The sequence below is a fragment of the Geotrypetes seraphini genome, chromosome 1 (genome assembly GCF_902459505.1).
Source record: "Geotrypetes seraphini chromosome 1, aGeoSer1.1, whole genome shotgun sequence".
Classification (NCBI taxonomy): Eukaryota; Metazoa; Chordata; class Amphibia; order Gymnophiona; family Dermophiidae; genus Geotrypetes; species Geotrypetes seraphini.
The window spans coordinates 112,325,593-112,346,801 of NC_047084.1; the positions used below are offsets into that span (position 1 = coordinate 112,325,593).

The 21,209-nt window shown below is 45.2% G+C and overlaps 1 protein-coding gene across 2 annotated transcripts in view; it reads right to left on the reverse strand.

Moving 5' to 3' along the window:
- Positions 1 to 21,209, reverse strand: part of LOC117356528 (receptor-type tyrosine-protein phosphatase alpha-like) — a 153,021-nt gene that overhangs the window by 31,340 nt on the left and 100,472 nt on the right. For both annotated transcript variants that reach the window (XM_033935862.1, XM_033935855.1), the window contains 5 exons: positions 12,538 to 12,654; positions 8,908 to 9,062; positions 5,962 to 6,097; positions 3,225 to 3,374; positions 1,140 to 1,239 (listed from right to left, as the gene is read on the reverse strand). In XM_033935862.1, the coding sequence (XP_033791753.1) occupies positions 1,140 to 1,239; positions 3,225 to 3,374; positions 5,962 to 6,097; positions 8,908 to 9,062; positions 12,538 to 12,654 (658 nt within the window). The remainder of the gene's footprint in view (positions 1 to 1,139; positions 1,240 to 3,224; positions 3,375 to 5,961; positions 6,098 to 8,907; positions 9,063 to 12,537; positions 12,655 to 21,209) is intronic.

Below are 21,209 nucleotides of genomic sequence, written 5' to 3' on the forward strand. Positions count from 1 at the left end.
ATTTTTGCTAGCACGGGGGGGGGGATTCCAGGTGCTACATTCGTTGGGGGTCTTTGGGTAGGACTGTCATTGGCAGTGTGGGGGCTTTCTTTTTTTTAATGGGGCAGATATTGTGCATATATAACATGGACAGCATCTGTGCCCATTAAAAAAATAAGGTTTCCTGCCCTGAACAGTTGAGTGGCAGGAGGTTGCTTTTGGGGCTTCCCCTACCTCTCAGCCGTTCGAGTTTCCCCTGCCTGCTCTGCACATGTGTGAGAGTCGCTCTTACAGCGATCAATTGGATGGGAGAGATGGGAATTAAGACGCAAACTTTTTAGTTCATCAATAGCTCTTTTTGAATCGGCCCAAAATCAGCTCTGAGCAGACCCACACTGTTTTCCTGATCCCCTTTCGTGCATCTAGCCTTCAGTTCAGCCACTTGTAGAAGGACATAACCATTTTCTTATACACACACAGAAACAGCTCTATAACCAAATACTGTTTCTATACTTTTGTAATAAGCCAATTTCTCTCTCTCTCTTTTCCAGATCATCACCTGGATCATTATTTTACTTCCCACTGCTTCTAAGGCTTGAACCTAGGACCCCCCAAAAAAAGATTACAGCATCCTTATATAGAAATGTTTTTAATTCAGATTTAAATCTTTCAAGGATTTAAGGATGTGTGGGGGCCATTTTTAAATTATTCTAATGAATATTTTACACTTTTCCCAATTTTAATTCTTACATGTGGATCGGGGGAGGGGGTTGGATTTCTATTAATAATATATATGAATGATAAGATATTATATTCATGTGGTATATTTTTTGTTGTATATGGAAGTGGAAGGGGGTGGGGGTTATATCATTTTGTTGTATGATATGTAGATTTTCAAGTGATATTGTATTCTAATTGTTTGATATTTACTGTACACTTGTTGTGAATTATAAAATGAATAAAGAATTTAAAAAAAAAAATCTTTCAGGGTTACAGACACTGAATTCCAGAGGGAAAGGCCTTGGATGGAGAAAACAGGTTGGCAAATATGCTCAAGTATAACTTTGCGAGAGGTGAGGATGAGATGTTTCTGGTCGGTGGATCTGAATGTCCTAAGGGGAGTGTAGGGTAGACTTGAAAGATCCAGTGCAGTCTCATACCTGGCAGGATCTCCTGCTTGCGGTTCTTGCTTATATTGCATGCCTTTTTAGCTTCTTTGCAGATCTGCAGCTGATATAGTTCTGTATATTTCTCCAGGGCCTGTAAGATAGGGGAAAGATTTGTTACACCAACAAAGATTTAAAACAGACACAATTGTTATCTGCCTAGAATCTGTTATGAGAATAGTGCAAAATAGAAATAAATAAGAATAAAATAGAAAAGAATTTGTGGCTATTCAGCCACAAATCCAGCCAGGATCTTCACATGTTTTATGGTTACACTAGCGCTTAAGCCAGTTAAATTAACGGGTGCTAGGAAAGCTTCCTTCCCTGACATGTCCCCTATTTTCAGCCCCAGCTCCAAACCCATTTTTACCCCCCTTCTCCCATCTTTTCATCAGGAAGGAGCAAAACCAGTTCAAAATGGTTCCACCCAACCCACCCAGTGTTTAACTTCGCTGTTGCTGGCCTCGGCGCCAGCCCTAGCAGGAACAGGAAGTTGTCAGAGGGCGGGCCACAGTGGAGAGAAGACAGCGAGGCCAGCGGCAGCACGGGGCAGCGCTTTACTTTGAAGTTAAACGTGGCAGGCGGGTGAGCAGGTGAGAGGGAGAAGCAGATGCCGGCAGGGGCTCCTGTGCCCCCCTCCCGTTCCGACGCCTATGGAGGTTTCTCTGGAGGTGAGTGAGGGCGGGAGGGGGGGAATCGCCAGCTTGTTTCCTGCCTCCGTGTTCGAAAATGGAATTCGACAGGGAGGGACAACAGCACACTGTCAGGAAACACGCCGTCCTAAGTGTGCATGCGCGCTTAGGATTTTATTATAGAGGATATATATTTCAGGGATGAGAATGCAGCCCTTTTTAGGGAAGGGAAGGGAGTAAAAAAGAGATGCTGCCAGTGGTGGAGGGAAAAGAAAAAGTGAATTGTTGGACATAGGTGCATGAAGTGGGAGGGAAAGAGAGATGGTATACATGGGGAAAGGAAGAGAGGGAGAATTGTTGGACATGATAGTGGTGGATAAGATGGAAGGAAAAATGTTACACTAGGAGGGAGGAGAGATGACTCAAAGAAGGGAGAGATGTCAGATTTTGGAGAAGGGTGATGGAAGGAAAGAGAGAGAGAGTTGTCGGCCCATTGGAAGGGAAAGGAGAGAGATGCCAGACCAGGGATGTGAAGTTGGGCTATAAATCTCCTTTTATAGATTTCCAATCAGTTCTGGGGTCAAAATGACTTCAGTAAAACACTAGCTGTCCATACTTATGATGAAGGGTCCAACTGTCTCTCCCCTCCTCCCCAGGTCCAATTCAATTTCTCTCTCTCTCCCTATGCTAGCCCCCAGCTCCAGGTCCAACATAAGAATAGCTTTAATGGGTCAGACCAATGGTCCATCAAGCCCAGAAGCCTGTTCTCACGGTGGCCAATCCAGGTCACTAGTACCTGGCCAAAACCCAAAGAGTAGCAACATTCCATGCTACCGATCCAGGGCAAGCAGTGGCTTCCCCAGTGTCTCTCTCAATAACAGACTATGGACTTTTCCTCCAGAAACTTGTCCAAACCTTTCTTAAAACCAGCTACGCCATCCGCTGTTACCAACTCTCAATTCCCTCCCTCTCCCCTGTGCATGGGCCTGCATCTGTACCACCTGGACCTGCATCAACACCAGTACCCACACCCGGACCTGACTGCCGACTGCCACTCTTTCCCCTGGGCACCAGCACCTCTCCCTCCCCCCGCACCAGCACTTGGCTTACCTTTGCAAGCTCCTCTTTGGCCCTGCAGCCAGCAGCAGCCCTATTGAAAGGGTGCCTGCGGCTTGCATCAGGCCTTCCCTCTGACCCAGCCCATCTCCTTCTGACGTAACTTCCTGTTTTGAGAATGGGGCAGGCTGGGTCAGAGGGAAGGCCCAGTACAAGCCACATGCAGTCTTTCAACAGGGCTGCCACTGGCTGCAGGACCGGAGGAGCTTAGAAAGATAAACTGAGCAGAGGAAGGCAGACAAAAGGACTGCACATAATTAATCGCAATTAAATTTTTAAATCATAACTAATTATTAACATGTTAATTACTGCGTGGGATACACAAACATACCTCAAACTCGTGAAGGTATCCATCACTCCTGGTTTTAGGGTCCTGCGCACGCATCTCTTTCACATGAAGCTGCATATCTTCCACAGGGACATCAGTGATACCACAGAGAAGAGCCTCCAGTAGCACATCGTACAGGAAGCAGTACTGGACCTGGACCAGAAAGAAAGACATACGGATGATATCCCAGCAGAGGAATGGAAATGATAAGGCCTTCCATAGTTTTAGCCATGGAGTATAACATAAGGGCACCTGACTCATTAAACTGGAAAGGTTTTCAATATTTGCTTGATAGATTATGGAAAATACGCCTCCCAGGGCTAAATTAGAATCACTTATTAGTTTCCTAAGCCAGGCATGAAGGAACACACATGGTACACTGAGCTTGCTTTCTTAGAGAGAGGAAGAGATAAGGGTTACTGCGGATGGGCAGACTGGATGGGCCATTTGGCCTTTATCTGATATCATGTTTCTATGTTTTTAAGAATCCACCAGAGGGCTCATTTCAATGTTAGAGAGGACATTCGCATGCCATTGTCGAAACCTCACTAAAGACAGAGATAATCCGTTTTGGTAACCCGTCACTAAAATGCGTGCAGGAAAACAGTTTAGCGACCGCGTTAAAGTTTTGAGAATCTAGTCCTCAGTCCTCATTGGAACAGACTCCCACTCCAGGTGATAAAGGCCAGCAGCATGACGGATTTTAAGAGAAAATGGGATACTCACGTGGGATCTTTAAGGGAGTAAATTCAGGGGAGGGGATACTTGGAATGGGCAGACTTGGTGGGCTATAGCCCTTTTCTGCTGCTTTTTTTAATGTTTCTAATTTGACCCTTTCCCGCGTGAGTTCCACTTTGTTTTCTCAAAGGCTGCTCTAACAGTGCAGCTCTACAATAGCTAATCACCCCAGAACAGAATATAACAGTTCACATCATGGGAGACACTGAGGGCAAAATACGACACTTTATTTCACAGAGGACCTAGCGGGGAAGAATTTTTAAAATCACCAGAGATGTAAAAGGACAAAATGCAGCACATTACTTTATGGGGACCTATAAGGACAGAAAACAACTCTTTATGGTAGAGGTTCTTAACCAGTGGAGTCCACACCTCCAAGGGGTGTGGGAAGAGTTCAAACAGAGTTTGGGAAGAGTCTTCAAATCAAAGGCAATTTATTTAAACTTTCTAGACAGAGGGCAGGCAGTTAGAAGGACTATTAGGTGCCATCAACTCTTGTTTGAGTCCTAGAGACTTGATGAGATCATCAAGTTTCCGTGGCACAATGTTCTATTTGATATATTGCTTGTACATAAGTATTAAGTGGTTTACAAGGCTAATAATATAACAGAAGTAGAATAATACAGAAGTAGATGGCGGGACCTTTCTTCTACACAGTATAAATTCAATGTGGTCGCTAGTCTCAGTTAGGGCACTGGTCTTTGACCTGGGGGCCGCCACGGGAGCGGACTGCTGGGCACGATGGACCACTGGTCTTATGTTCTTTTGATCCTCTGCCTCCAGCACTGCCCATCTGCTGCTCAGATGGGTGGTACATCCAGGGCTACCACATGGCTCCAAAAACAGGACAGATTGAGACATCTGGTTTCACTTCCACTGGAAGTAAAGCCCGGATGTCTCAATTCGTCCTCCTTTTTCTGGAGCTATATGGTAACCCTAGGTACATTGTTAGCCTGACAGGTCCCTGAAACCATAGAAACATGACGGCAGATAAAGGCCAAGTGGCCCATCTAGTCTGCCCATCCACAGTAACCATTATCTCTTTCTCTCTCCGAGAGATCCCTTGGGAGGCCTTGCTGGTAGTGAAACTACTGACAGCATAGCTTTCAGCTTCTCACATACGTGCAAGCCCCAGTGGCACAACAAGCCCAAGTACCATGACTGAAGAGCTATAAGGACAGTTATTGGTAATGTAAGTGTAATTCTAACAACATGCTAGCAGTCGGTAGTATTAAAGGCTGATATTGACATACATGGCTGTCTAGTCACCAGTGAACATGTGGTTGAGGAAGGGGTGCGAGGGTTTCATCGATCAGTTAAGGAGTGCAAGAACTAGAAAAGTTTAAGAACCCCCATCAGGGGGGACAAAAAGGACCAGAATGCAACGTTTTCCATCAAGGAAAGAACAGGTAATGGTAAGGGGTTGAAACCTGCAAAATCTGAGCAAACTGCAGTAATATGCATTACATAAAAACATAAGAATAGCCTTACATATATAAAATGAAAAGAACAATAGCTATACAACAAGGGAATTATAAGAATTGTAATAAAATTTGGGAGCCATTAACTTCTTATTGTAATGAGTAAACACCATTTTCTATTGAACTTTACACCATGTAATGTTTGGGGGGGGGGAGAGGTATAATTTTTTGTTATTCATATTGGGAAAATAATAGAGGAATGATGGGTGGGGAGGGTGGTAATTTTATGTATTGTAAGACAGTTTAGGAAGATTTTCAAGTGATGTGTTTAATTGTAATGTTTTATGGATTGTACACTTGATGTAAGATTGAAAATGAATAAAGATTTAAAAAAAAGAATAGGCTTACTGAGTCAGACCAATGGTCCATCAAGCCCAGTAGGCCATTCGCATGGTGGCCAATCCAGGTCACTAGTACCTGATCAAAACCCAAGGAGGAGCAGCATCCTATGCCACTGATCCAGGGTAAGCAGAGGCTTCCCCCAGGGCCTCTCTGGGCATACAAAGACAAAAGATCCTTACCACTGTCTGTATCATATTGACCCTCTTCTCCCTCAGTTTCTGTGTGCATCCGACAACATCCACCTTCTTCTCTTCCTTTGCCATTTTCAGTAGGAAATCCAGAGCAATAAAAGTCCCTGTGCGGCCAATTCCTGCACTGGAAACCGGAGAAACAAGAATGGAACTGCCCCAGACAACTAACATTCTGTGTGTCATTCCCTCTTAATCGATACTGCTACAACTTAACATTTCTGTAGTGCTGATAGGCATAAGCAGTGCTGAACAGCAACATATTAAGAGATGGTCCCTTCTCAGTAGAGCTGACAATCTAAATTAACAGACAACTGTAACATAGTAGATGACGGCAGATAAAGACCCGAATGGTCCATCTAGTCTGCCCAACCTGATTTAATCTAAAAATCTGTTGGGGATTTTTTCTTCTTCTCCTAAAGCTCCGCCCGGTACTGTTCTTAGGTTCCAACTACTGAAGTCTCCGTCAAAGCTCACTCCAGCCCATCTACACCCTCCCAGCCATTGAAGCCCTCCCCAGCCCATCCTCCACCAAACGGCCATATACAGACACAGACCGTGCAAGTCTGCCCAGTACTGGCCTTAGTCTTTCAGTATTTACTATTATTTTCTGATTCTAGATCCTCTGTGTTCATCCCACGCTTCTTTGAACTCAGTCACAGTTTTACTCTCCACCACCTCTCTCGGGAGCGCATTCCAGGCATCCACCACCCTCTCCGTAAAGTAGAATTTCCTAACATTGCTCTTGAATCTACCACCCCTCAACTTCAAATTATGTCCTCTGGTTTTACCATTTTCCTTTCTCTGGAAAAGGTTTTGTTCTACGTTCTACAGGACAAGTAGGGGCTTAGGAAGTTTCTTAGAGTGAGGAGGTTATGAATTAAATGCATTCTCGAAGAGATGGGCTTTTACTCTGGATTTGAATAGTTCCAGGGATGAAGTTTGACATACTGACTCAGGCAGTTTGTTCCAGGTTATAAGGTGCAGCAAGAGAGAAAGGGCGCAGCCTGGAGTTGGCAGGAGAAGAGAAGGGTACAGATAAGAGAGTTCCCCAGAATTCCCAGAGAGGAGTGTAGGGAGAGAGAAGAGAGAAGAGATATTGAGGAGCTAAAGAGTGAATACACTTGTAGATTAATAAGAAGAGTTTGAACTAGATGCAAAATCTGTCCCAGACCTCTAATGCTCAGTGTGGAGCAAAACATAATGGCCGAATCCTGGAGATGTTCTCCCCTAGAAGGGAGTTCATATATGGGGTACTACAGCCCAAATCCTTCCTCCTCCATATTCTTTGTTACACTCTTGGTCTGCCCATAACAGCTGTGTAGTCTGTCAAAAGTTTAGTCCTATTGCAACATCGCAAATTGAAGTTGGTCACAGGCTTGCTAGCTAGTGGGAGTTCAGCAAGTTACACAAAAGAGTCTGAGGAGTTGTTCAACAATTGCCGTCCGCCCTTTGCCCTTGGCAACTGTAACATGGTACCACTCGCTGGAGGCAGAGTGCAGAAACTGAATGCAGATTCTGTGTACATAGGATTACCATATGGCTCCGGAAAAAGGAGTATGTAATTCCCGCGAAACCGCTGACCGCGTCGGCAGACAGGCATTAATACCATGAAGTGTCCAAAAAGACTCCAACAGTTAAGACTACTAAACAACAAGATAAGTTTTGTGGTCTAGTTTTTCAAATCTGGAAACATATGCACATTACTTTTCTGAAGAATTATTCTACCTTCAGAAATGTTTGGTGAAGGGTTGAAATTAGCTTTATATAAACACCTAAAAAAAGTCAAAAGTAATTAGTGGCCAATGATTGGAGCAGGAGTATTACAACTACGCGGATCATCTCAACTGCTGTGCGTAGGCTCCGATTCTGAGGCCGGATAGTAAGCCTTAAACTTTAATGGGCCAACAATACTCAAGTCAAGTTTCAAGTTTATTAGGATTTGATATACCACTTATCAAGGTTATCTAAGTGTTTTTTTACAATCAGGTACTCAGGCATTTTCCCTGGCTCACAATCTATCTAACGTACCTGGGGCTACGGAGGACTGAGTGACTTGCCCAGGGTCACAAGGAGCAGCCCGGGGTTTGAACCCACAACCCCAGGGTGCTGAGGCTGTAGATCCAACCACTGCGCCACACACTCCTCCAATACTGATGCGTATTGTTCTGTACAAGTGGTATTTCATACTATTTTTGTAATTGTAATATATACCGCTGGGTTGAGTGGTTTTAGGTTCCAGAAAAAGGAGGACAGATTGAGACTAGAGAATGACACGGGGACAAATTTTTCCCCGTCCCGTCCCCACGAGTTTTGTCGCTGTCTCCATCCCATTCTTGTAAGCTCTTCCTTAGCCACACAAGCCTCGAACACTTATGACTTTTAACATGTTTGAGGCTTATGCAGATGAGGACAGAGCTTGCAGGAATGGGGTGGGGACAGGAGAAGAACTTGTGGGGACGGGACGGGAAAATGAGTTCCCGCGGGCACAGGGAAAAATTTGTCCCCTTGTCATTCTCTAATTGAGGCATTTATTTAGCCCGTCCTCCCAAAGGAGCCCAGAACGTAGAAGGAAGACAAACTTTGGTGGGAAAAACAAACTTGGTGTACACAGAGGTATAAATTTCAGCTTTTACAGATAGTCATAACATACAGATTTGGAGATATAGACAGTGGGCATAGAGTGTTTTAAAAATCGCAGTATTTTCCGACAAGACAAAGCCTATGGTGGTTTAAATTACATCATTTCCCATATGAACATAGCCTAACATAAGGTAAAATACCTTTGTAGGTTTGTGTGTCATTGAAAGCAACGGAAGTAAAACCTGGATGTCTCAATCCATTCTCCTTTTTCTGGAGCCATTTGGTAATCCTCAGGTAATCAGAAAGGAGGAAAAGGGCAGATGCAGAATTGTATATGATAATTGTGTACAATACCTGCAATGGACAATCACAGGCCCGGTGCCTACGGCTTTGCACTCATTCATCTGCTCCACCAGCTGCACCAGCTCTGCAGACTTCTTGGGTACACCATGGTCTGGCCACATCAGGTAATGAAACTGTTCCACTGACTTCCGGAAAGGCGAATTCCTCTGTAGAAAAAGAGACATGAAAACAATGGCGCTAGAGCTAAATTGTGGGTTGGGACCCCAAATGGGTTCACATCATCAATACATGGGGGTTAGAGAAACAGGGCTGCTCCCCTTCCCTCTGTACCTCCACTGTGGTCACTCCTTGTGCATTTATCTCCCCTCTCAGGGAAGTCGTTCAAAGCATTCACCGCTCTTTCCATGATAAATTATTTTCTGAGGTTACTTCTGAATCTATCCCCTTTCACCTTCATCCTATGCCCCCTAATTCCAGAGTTTCCTTTCAAATGAAAAAGACTCACCTCATGCCCATTTATGCCACACAGGTATTTAAGAGAAAATTATGTTTCTTACCTGATCATTTTCTTTCCTTTATTCATGCCAAATCAGTCCAGAACAAAATGAGTTATGTCCATCTACCAGCGAATGGAGACAGAGAAAAAAAATAATCCCAAGAGCTTTGCCCTTTAAAAGGTATTGTGCAGCCTTGTAATATTCAATATTTGGAATAGCCAAGCAATGGTGCCATAACAAATATAAATGTCAAATGAAAAAAACAAAAAACAAAAGCCAAATGCCACTGAAGGTATACTGTTAACATTGTAGAATGAGGCTCATACTCAACTAACATACAGGTATTTCACCAAGTCAGGAGATGTGACACAAACACTTAAGGAAAACCAGTTAAGGAGGGCTTCTGGACTGGACTGGCATGACAAAAGGAAAGAAAATGATCAGTTAAGAAACATAATTTGCCCTTCCATTACGTTTATGCCAGATCAGTCCAGAACAAATAGGATGTAGCAAAGCAGTGCCCAAATTAGGGCAGAACAAAGACCCCCCCCCCCAGAGAATGGGCCAACTGCAGCATCAGTGAATGGGAGTTCCAAAGATAGTTATCTATAATAATAAAACCCTAAGCGCGCACGCGCACTCTTAATGCCGTGTTGCCTGATCTGTAGTTCTGTGGCCGGCTGAGTGCGCATGCGCGCTTACCACACGCATCTCTCTCTCGTAGCGGGCTTGCCGGCTCCGGCCAAAGTTCATTTTTTTGTTCAAAGCTCCTTTATTGAACCTCAGCAGAGTCGGAGAAGACTTCCGACTCTGGCGGGGATCGAGAGAGGAGACGCATCGTCAGCTTTGAACTAAAAAATGAACTTTAGCTGGCTGGAGCCGGCAAGCCCGCTGCGAGACAGAGACATGGCTCCATTACTGCTCCCCCTTCCCTTCCCGCGATCCAGACTACAAACCTGCCGATTCCAGCAGCATGTGCAGCACTCTACACATGCTGCTTCGGGGCCTTCTACTGCCCTGATTTGCTCTGCCGCGTCTCTGATGATGTCATCAGGGACGTGCCAGAGTAAATCAGGGCAGTAGATGGCCCTGAAGCAGCGTGTGTAGAGTGCTGCACACGCTGCTGGAATCGTCAGGTTTGTCGGGACCGTGGGAAGGGGAGGGGGCAGTAAGGGAGCCGGCCAGACCGCAGGAAGAGAAAGGGGAGGTAGGGGAAACGCTGCTGCATAGGGAAGTGGTGTGGGGGGAGGGAAATGGAGGGGTAGGGAATGCTGCTGCTGTGGCTGCTGCACAGGGAAATGGAGGGGGAGGGATTACTGCTGTGGCTGCTGCACAGGGAAGTGGGGGGAGAGAAATGCTGCTGCATAGGAGGCAGGGAGAGAGACAGATAGATATAAAGAAAGACAGACAGCGGGAGGAAGGGAGACAGAAAGAAAAGAAGAAAGCCACAGGGGCAGGGAGAGACACAGAAAGACAGACAGACAAAGGGGGCCAGGGAGAGAGACAGACAGAAAGAAAGACAGCGGGAGGGAAAGAGAGAGACAGATATAAAGACAGAAAGACATATATTCTAGCACCCGTTAATGTATCGGGCTAAAATACTAGTCTAAGAATAAGCCTACTCCAGGAATTGCTAAAGCTACTGAGAAAGCCAAAATCTAGAACAATGAAGATGTCTAATGACTAAGCATGAATTAATGTCATCGGACATGTTATTCATCCAGAAGGCATAAACCAATGGAGAAAGCAGAAACAGAACAATAGGCCCAGAATAACCGGTGTAATGATGTGAAATTAAATAAGGAAATTAAAATGTGAAGAAATGAGGATAATGGAGGAATGGTAGGATGATGTCCACACCAAACTGTCCTATACTTCACTAATAGAGAACCCAGGCAGTGCATGCAAATCCATCTCGTACATATTCATTGTGGATATCCTGAAAACCTGACCTGACTTTGGCTCTCGAGGAATGGAATTGCCTACCCTTGGACACTGCACACATGAAAAGGTGAAGGCTCATGACTCAGTAAGCTAGCAAGCCTCAGACACCTCCAAAAGACATCAAACGAGGGCTCAAAGGCAGCGGGCTCATTAAGAAAGCTGTAGCAGAATAGATACATACAAGGTGCCATTGAAGGAGATGCCAGAATGAAGCTGGCAAAGCCGCCGGAGTCATGCACCAGAGTCCTAAGCTAGCATCCATGGAACCAAACAAGCTTAGCATTGATTAAATGGCAGCACAACTGAGAAGCAAAGCCAGTGCCAGACAGACTTTACCTTCTGGGCCCTTCTACAGTCTGGCGCCCTACCGATGCCTAAATAGCAAAAAAATGGCAAGGTTGAGGCGCTGGAATTGCCCCTACATAGGTGCTTTAGGCCGATGAATGACAAAGTAGGCTGGAAGTGGGGTTAGGTGGCTTAAAGCACCTACATACAGTGGCGTCGTAAGGGGTGATTGTCCTATATTTGGCTCACATAAGAACATAAGAGCTGCCATACTGAGACAGACCGAAGGTCCATCAACCCAGGTCCCAAGTACCTGGCAGAAACGCAATGAGTAGCAACATTCCAGGGCTGAGATTGTGATGTCATAATGCCTCACTCCACCAATGCCTAAGAGCCAATCTCATCAGTGATGTCACAATGGCTTGATTGTTGTATACTTAGCACACTTAAGAACATAAGAAGTGCCATACTGGAACAGACCGAAGGTCCTTCAAGCCCAATATCCGGTTTCCAACTGTAGCCAACCCAGGTCACAAGAACCCTCCTAGATCCCAAGTCGTAAAACAGATTTTATGCTGCTTATCCTAGGAATAAACAGTGGCTTTCCCTCTAGCCATCTCAATAATGGCCTATGGATTTCTCTTTTAGGAAATTATCCAAACCTTTTTTAAACCCTACTAAGCTAACTGATTTTACCACATTGTCCAGAAATGAATCCCACATTCTGTGATGAAATATTTTCCCCGGTTTGTTTTAAATCTACTACTTAGTAGCTTCATTGCATGTCCCCTAGTCCTAGTATTTTTGGAAAGAGTGATGAAGTGATTCACATCTACTCTTTCCACTCCACTCAGTATTTTATAGACCTCTATCATATCGCTCCTGAGCTGTCTAAGCGCTACAGATCACTGGCATCTCTCCTACCTACTTTACCATCACACTCCCAATGAATTACCTTCTGGACACTGAACACGCGTGTGATGAGGCCTACGGATTGCTTTGTGTTCAGCAGAGTCACTGTGATGTCTCCATAGGTCTGGCATTGCTCTGGCCAGTACTGCTCACACTTTGCCTGCCAATAAGAAAATATGGAATTGTTTAGACACAAACAGGATATGACGGTAGATAATGAACATAGGATCCTTCTATTGTACCCAGTTTCCCTTCCTGGGTTGATTCTGCAGGACATTGTTCTCCCCAAAAGAAAACCAAGAGTTTCGTAGTCACTAGCTTTTCACTACCTTTATTGCTGGAGATTATAGTCAGAGGCCTAGATGCATTAGGAGGATTGGCAAGAGCGCATGGGTCTGCACCAATCGGATTTTTTGGCCGATTCAAAAAGAGCTATTGATGCACTAAGAAGTTTGCATGCAAATGATTCACACGGAGGTTCGTGGTAATCCCCGACTCTCCCGTGCGACTGATCGCTGTGAGAGCGGCTTTCACACATGTGCAGAGCCGGAAGGGAAAGCCCGAACAGCTGAGAAGTAGGGGAAGCCCCAAAGCAGTCTTCTGCTGTGGAAATAAACACTAGCCTGTGCTCATTAATATATTTATATATGAGAACACATAAGTCTTAAAGGCAGACACAGTATGTTCTAATCTAAACTCTGGACAAAAGCCAGCCCCTTATATAGGGAATTTGGCATCTTAAACACAAAGGGATCACATGACTACATGAAAATAGGTTCGTTAATACAGGTACATAGGTTAGTTTACTCTCTTTCACCCCTTTGACCACCTGGAGGCCTGGTATTTATTAGGGTTATAAACTGGTCACTACTCAAGATACAAGTGGCTTATTATGTTTTTCCTCTCCAGAAGGGCAATGAAATGCAGATTCAGCAAAAAGGTTAATGATCTTACAAACTCCAGAAGAATCCTAGTTTAATACTAGAGATACATTAACATAGTAACATAGTAGATGACGGCAGATAAAGACCCAAATGGTCCATCAATAAGTATATTTTTAAGGTGGAATTTTTCCAGTTCTACTCTTCGGGGCAGGAAACCTTTTTTTTTTTTTTTTTTTTACATGGGCACAGATGCTATGCATGTTACACACGCACAATACCTGTCCCTTTACAAAAAAGAAAGAAAAAAAGCACCCCCGGATGATGATGGCCCTCCCTGACAAACCGGGGAGGGAACTTACCCCTCCCCCTGCGGCAGCAAAAACGGCAGGAGGAATGCCCATTCCCTCCTGCCATGGTGACTCCCTTCCTGTGCGAAACAAAAATTGGTAGGAGGGAAGCGTCTAAGCCAATCAGGGCTTGTGCATCACATGATGTACTGAGGCAAGGCCTGCCATTTTGGATTGGCAGGCCTTGAAGATGGAAGGACCACGCTTCCCTCCTGCTTGCAACAGAAAAAGATATTGGGGGGGGGTTCTGGGAAGCATCCGGTGGTAGGATGGTGTGAGCATCCCTCCTGTGTGGGGGAGGGGGAGAGAAGGGGATGGCTCGGTGGGGGCGTCCATTGGCAGGAGAGACTTTTAATGCCTCTGAATACCGCTGTGTGCCCAGAGCTAAAAGGGGCGTATCTGGAGGAGTGGTTAGGGCAGTATGTGAGCGGGATGGGGGCTTTTAATGATGTAATCCCCCAACAGCAATCACTTTTTTATTTGTGCTTAGGGTGTGCTTTCTGTCTCGAGTTACCTTCACTGGTTCCAGTCCCACCCCAATTCTGTTTTCTTCAGTATCGCAGTGCACAAATTCTGTACAGGTAATATTTGTGAAGGTGGATGTTTCTGTGTTACATTTATTTATTTAAAAATTTATATACCGCATACAACTAAGTGGTTTCCATGGCGCATACATAAAATCTTGTTTTTCTACAATTACTACATATAACATAGACATGTCTAAACAACGTCATGGTCGTCCCTGTTGTGAACAGGGCAGAGGTGGTAAATTGGTATGATTTTGTGGAGCGATGGAAGTTGCTTTAATTGTATTAAATTCCTGTTTAAGTTTGCAGATTTCCTCTTTAATACTCGCAAGTTGAAGACAGATGAAACATAGAAACATGACGGCAGATAAAGGCCAAATGGCCCATCTAGTCTGCCCATCCGCAGTAACCATTATCTTTTCCTCTCTCCGAGAGATCCCCGGTCCTCTTGAATTCAGACACAAGCCTTAAGCCTCCAAATGGTGTGTCTTGGAACTAAAACATCACAGTGGTTGCATTGAATAAAAGTCATCTTGATTGGTTGGAAAGTGAATTGATTTGAGTAGTCTTGATTATTTGGTTCTCTATATAATAATAATAATAACTTTCTTTTTGTATACCGCAGTACCATAACAGTTCAGAGCGGTTAACAGAGGAAGAGACTGTACATAGACAGCGAAGTTACATACAAGACATTCCGATTATCTTAACATGTCAGGAGTAGTTGGGTATATCTGGAGGTATATCAGAGCTAGAGAATGACACGGTGAAAAAATTGGTCCCCGTCACCGCCCCGTCCCCGTCTCACCATCCTCTGCACCGCCCCGTCACCGCCATTCCCTTCACCGCCCCGTCACCGCCACTGCCACCCCATTCACCGCCCCGTCACCGCCACTGCAACCCCATTCACCGCCCCGTCACCGTCACCGCTGCATACATAAAAGCCTCAAACGGGTACGATTTTATATACTTTTCTTTATTTACGTATAAAGGAAACATTCTTTAAAACTTTAAAACTTAGTTAAATATTAGTTAATAACTATACAAAAACAAACACGACATGTACTTTTAATGCTTACAATGTTAGCCTACATGGTAAGTAGACGCGGCCGCTGTACCTAATCGCGGCAAAGATCTCCCTGCCGTGATTAGCATAGTGACCGCGGCTACGGCTGCAAGTCTCCCCTCCCCCCAGCGATCACGGCAGGAGGGCACCCCGGAACCCCCTTAGTCTTACTTTCCAAGTTGGACCGGACGGCTCCTCACACGTATGGCCAGCAGGCTTGCCTCCGTCCAAATGAGGCGGGCCCGCCCCTACCCTGCCCAACCCACAGGATCCTAGGGCCTGATTGGTCTAGGCACCTAAAGCCACTCCCGCTATAGGAGGGGCCTTAGGTGCTTGGGCCAATCAGGCCCTAGGATCCTGTGGGTTAGGCAGGGGATGGGAGGGGAGGGCCCGCCTCATTTGGACGGAGGCAGGCCTGCTGGCCAGACGAGCGAGGAGCTGTCCGGTCCAACTTGGAAAGTAAGACTAAGGGTGGTGTTTCGGGATGGCGGGGTTTGTTGGGGGAGGGTCCGGCAGGAGGGGTTGGGCACCCTCCTATTGGCGATATAAGGGGCCGTTGGGGGGGCCGGCAGGAGGGGTTGGGCACCCTCCTACCAGTGATCATAGGGGGGCTGTTGGGGAGCTGGCAGGAGGGGTTGGATATCCTCCTGCTGCGATCGTCGGGGGGGCTGTTGGGGTAAGGCAGGAGGGGATGGGTACCCTCCTGCCGCGATCGTTGGGGAGGGCTGGTTCTGTCGGCATGAAGGGCTGAGCACCTTCCTGCCGGCGATCGTCAGGGGGGGGGGCGGGTTCTATTGGCAGGAAGGGTTGATCTGACAAATGAGGAGCCAGTATATTGGGGGGCGGAGTCAATGCGGCAACGTGCAAGTTGGATCGAGAGTTGGAGGAGACAGACAACATGGCGGAGACATCAAACACCCGGTCATGAACACGGTGAAACACAGGTAAATAGCGGTTCCTAGAAGGGGGTACATTGGCCTGCGGGGACAAATCTTTTCACCGTTTTTGCGGGCGGTGAAAACTTTTGTCCCCGTGTCTGCGGTGATTTGGCTTTGGAGTCTCCATAACCCGCAGCCAAACCGCAGCTCCCTGTGGGGATCGCTCCCCGTGTCATTCTCTAATCAGAGCTACAAGGCAGGGGTATAAGTTGGGGAGGGGGGTCAAAGAGATAGGTTTTGATTGATTTCCTGAAAGTATGGTAGGAGGGCGAATGTGAAATGAGGGTGGTTAAGCATATAAGAGCAATAATCCCTGGGTTGGGTGAGTGGGCCTATGAGTCTTACCCTGAGAAAGAAGAGAAAATATGACTTAGTAGAAGACAGAGAATTTTCTTTTTTTAGCAAGAAGCAGTTAGGGAGGAGACAAGAATTTAGGCAGGTGTAATGCTATAATCAGTGTTAAGAACAGAATATGAAATTCTCCCTCAGCACTGTCCCCCCTCCCTGATAACAGCAGCTCTAACACCTAATCAGACACAATGGCCCAAGACTAGTAACTCTAACGCTTCCTTTAGGTTTAGACAGACAACTGATCAACAGCATAGATAACTGTCTTGAAAATAGCGGATTGGAAGGGTTTGGCAAGACTGAATGGGTCATTTGGCCTTTATCTGCCATCATGTTTCTTTTTATTAATTCTTTATTGATTTTCAGACTTCAATAGTGCAATACATGAATATATAACATATAATCCGTCAATACAAGCCCATTCAACTTACACTTATACTTAATCACTCATTTTCTCCCATCCATTCAATGATCATTCCATAAAACACAGCAACATAGAGTTCCCCAATAATCTTACCCTAATCAAATTAATAAATGCTCCCCTCCTCCCACCCCCTAAGTGTAAATACTCTAAGGTCAAATTAGGACAGAGATATCCCCCCTCCCACCCGTCCTTGGATGTGTATGAAAATAAACAAAACGTGACTTATATACAAGACCTGCTATAATAAAGTAACATAAGATGCCAACGGACCCCAAACTAATTTTAAAAAATGACTGTGCCCCAAACTATCTGCATTCATTTTTTCATATCTATAGCAGGAACACAGATTAGCCCACCAGAAAGGGAAATTTAGACAATCGTAATTCTTCCAGTTTCAAGTTATCATCTGCATGGCTATCCCAGTCATTATAAGGAAAAGACGGCATTTATATCGATCTATGGGGGATTAACATGGAATAATGTTCCACGTGTGACCGCCTCATACGTCGGTGGAAATGACGACTCTAATATGTTGTTAACTTTACCCCATTGACCTCCAAAAGTTGAGTATCAGAGGACAATAGAACAACAGATGATCCAGTGTCCCAACGTCTATATGACAATGCCAGCATCTATTAGATTTAACATACTTAGTAGATGACGGCAGAAAAAGACCCGAATGGTCCATCCAGTTTGCCCAACCTGATTCAATTTAAATTTTTTTAAGTTTTTCTTCTTAGCTATTTCTGGGCAAGAATCCAAAGCTCTATCCAGTACGGTGCTTGGGTTCCCACTGCCGAAATCTCCTTCAAAACCTACTCCAGCCCATCTACACCCTCCCAGCCAGTGAAGCCCTCCCCAGCCCATCCTCCACCAAACGGCCATACACAGACACAGATTGTGCAAGTCTGCCCAGAACTGGCCTTAGTTCAATATTTAATATTATTTTCTGATTCTAGATCCTCTGTGTTCATCCCATGCTTCTTTGAACTCCGTCACTGTTTTCCTCTCCACCACCTCTCTCGGGAGCGCATTCCAGGCATCCACCACCCTCTCCATAAAGTAGAATTTCCTAACATTGCTCTTGAATCTACCACCCCTCAACCTCAAATTATGTCCTCTAGTTTTACCATTTTCCTTTCTCTGGAAAATATTTTGTTCTACGTTAATATCCTTCAAGTATTTGAACGTCTGAATCATTTAACCCCCAGAGACCCAGTGTTGTAATATTACAACATCACATTTACGGCTACAAAATAAACCCTCCCCCATTTTTTTTCTTTTTAAAACTTCATGTACATTACTAATAGAACCTATTGTTCAGTTCTGCAACACCATTGGATGGTTGAATGTGTAAATAGGTCTGTTTATCTGGCCATGAAGTCATACAACCCTGTTGCCTGCTTTGGAGTAATGATGTCCATTCCCTCTGCACACCACTGGAGTACTTTCAGAAGTTTGTGACAGAAGATATGATCAACGCTCTGGCAGATAACACAAATCAGTACAGTTTTCAGAAGAAAGGATCATCTATAAACACAAACACAAAGGAAATAGAGCAGATGATTGGCATGTATCTGAAGATGGGTCTTGTCCAAATGCCTGGAGTCCGTATGTACTGGGAAGCAGACACAAGATACAGTCCTGTTGCTGATGTAATGTCACGAAACAGATTCCAGTCTCTGTTGACATCATTACATTTTGTGAACAATCTAACCGTGTCTGAGATGGAACAAAAAAGTGACAAACTCTGGAAACTCAGACCATGGCTTGATGCTTTCAGAGAGAAATGCCTAAAAGTGGTCCCTGAAGAACATAACTCTGTTGATGAAATGATGATCCCTTTCAGGGGGAAATTCAGCAGCATCAAACAGTACATGCATGGCAAGCCAAACCCATGGGGGTTCAAGCTGTGGGCAAGGACTGGAATCTCTGGTATACTTTGTGATTTTGATGTGTACCAAGGCAGTGTGAATGGAATACGGGCAAGATCTGAACTTGGACTATCAGGGGATGTTGTGATGAAACTTGCTTCCACACTTCCACATAGTCACAACTACAAACGCTCCACCTCCGACCTCCCTCCCTCCGCAATCACTCTAGCCGACCACTTCGCGAACAAAATCCACACTCTAAAACTGTCTCTTTCAGCTCACAGCCCCGATCCCCCACTCAACCTACGCGCAGCAGATACTGAAGGTTCAATAGCCGACATGTCCTGGACCTCCTTTGTAAATCCTGACTGGAATCTATTCCTCGAACTTTATTCTAAATACGCCAATTCCAACTGCCTATTAGATACTTGTCCTCCCACCATCATGAAATGCGCCCCCCCCCCATCATTCAAAGCAGAACTCTTCAATTGGGTATCTCTATGCCTGTCCACGGGATACTTCCCGTCCGAACTTGGCCACATCCTCATTTCCCCAATCCCTAAACAACCCAAGGAGCCAATCTCTTCCATCACCAACTACAGACCCATCGCCAACATACCACTCTTCCAAAAACTCATGGAAGGTCTTGTCAACAACAACCTTACGAATTACCTCGACAAGTTCAATATTCTTCATGACTCCCAGTCCGGTTTCCGCCCAAATCATAGCACCGAAACCGTCCTAGCTGCCCTGACAAATTACCTCCTCCACCTGTTCTCTCTGGGTAAAAGCGCCCTGATACTTCAATTCGACCTGAGTAGTGCCTTCGACCTGGTCGACCACGACATTATGCTCAACTGCCTTGACTCCATCGGCATCTCCGGACAGGTAATAGATTGGTTCACAGGCTTCCTAAAAAACCGTACCTACCAGGTCCACACTAATGGAGCCTTCTCCCACCACTGGCGTAACCCTTGTGGAGTCCCACAAGGCTCTCCCCTATCCCCCTCCCTATTCAATATTTACTTGACCCCTCTGGCACGAAGCCTAGCAAACTCTAACCTAAAATCGTTCATATACGCAGATGACATCACCATCATTGTCCCCATTACCTCACTCACTCTAGAAACGGAAAAACTCATCGCATCTATCCTCACCAAGTTAGAACTGTGGACCTCAAAACTCAAATTAAAATTGAACTCTGAAAAAACCAAAATCTTCCTAGCGAGTCCCAACCACAAATTAACAAACACTTCCCTCAGATTGAATGGGCTAGATTACCCTATCTTACCCACCATAAAAATCCTTGGAGTCATCCTGGACCGCACCCTAACCTTCGATGACCATACCAGTGCCCAGGTGAAAAAATGTTTCTGTACCCTCTGGAAACTGCGCACCATCAAACGCTACTTCGACCACCAAGCCTTCCGTCTACTCGTTCAATCTCTGGTATTAAGCATATTAGACTACTGCAACATTATTTACCTGGGATCCTATAAAAATACCATCAAACGTCTTAGAACAGTCCAAAATGCAGCCGTCCGCCTCATCTATGATCTCAAAAAATACGACCATGTTAGCCCCTACTACACCAAACTCCATTGGCTTCCAGTTGAGGCAAGGATCATCTTTAAGTTCGCCTGCCTCTGTTTCAAAACTCTTACAGGATCTTCCCCAATCTACTTGTCTGAGCACCTTGAAATAGCAGGCCCCTCTCGCACACGAAACGCCCACCTATTCACCTTTCCCTCCCTAAAAGGCTGCCTCTACAAGAGATTCATTGATAGAACCCTAGCATTCCAAGCGGGCAAATGGAACAATTGCCTTACCGCCCTCATCTCCAACTCCCCGCCCTACCACCTGTTCAGGAAGTCACTAAAAACCTACCTCTTCGACAAATTCCGCTAACGCTGCCTTCCCTCCTTCCCTGCATCCTCCTGACCTCGACATGCCTCCATTCCCTCTGACTACGCCCCCCTCCCAAGCCACTATGGCCTCTCTTTCTCAATTTCTGTTTTACCTAATTGCCCTGCCTTTTCATTGCCTCCATTTACCACCGCTATAACATGTAACATCGCTATATACGTACTGTCTCTTCTTTAGTATATGCCTTTTTATTATTGCTATTTATGTAACATCTCTGTAAATGTAACAACACTGTAATATGTATCATCGCTGTAAATGTACAGTCTCTTCTATTGTTAACCGCATTGAACTTCCATGGTATTGCGGTATACAAGAATAAAGTTATTATTATTATTATTATTATTATCTATGCAGACAACTTTTTCACCAGCATCCCATTGA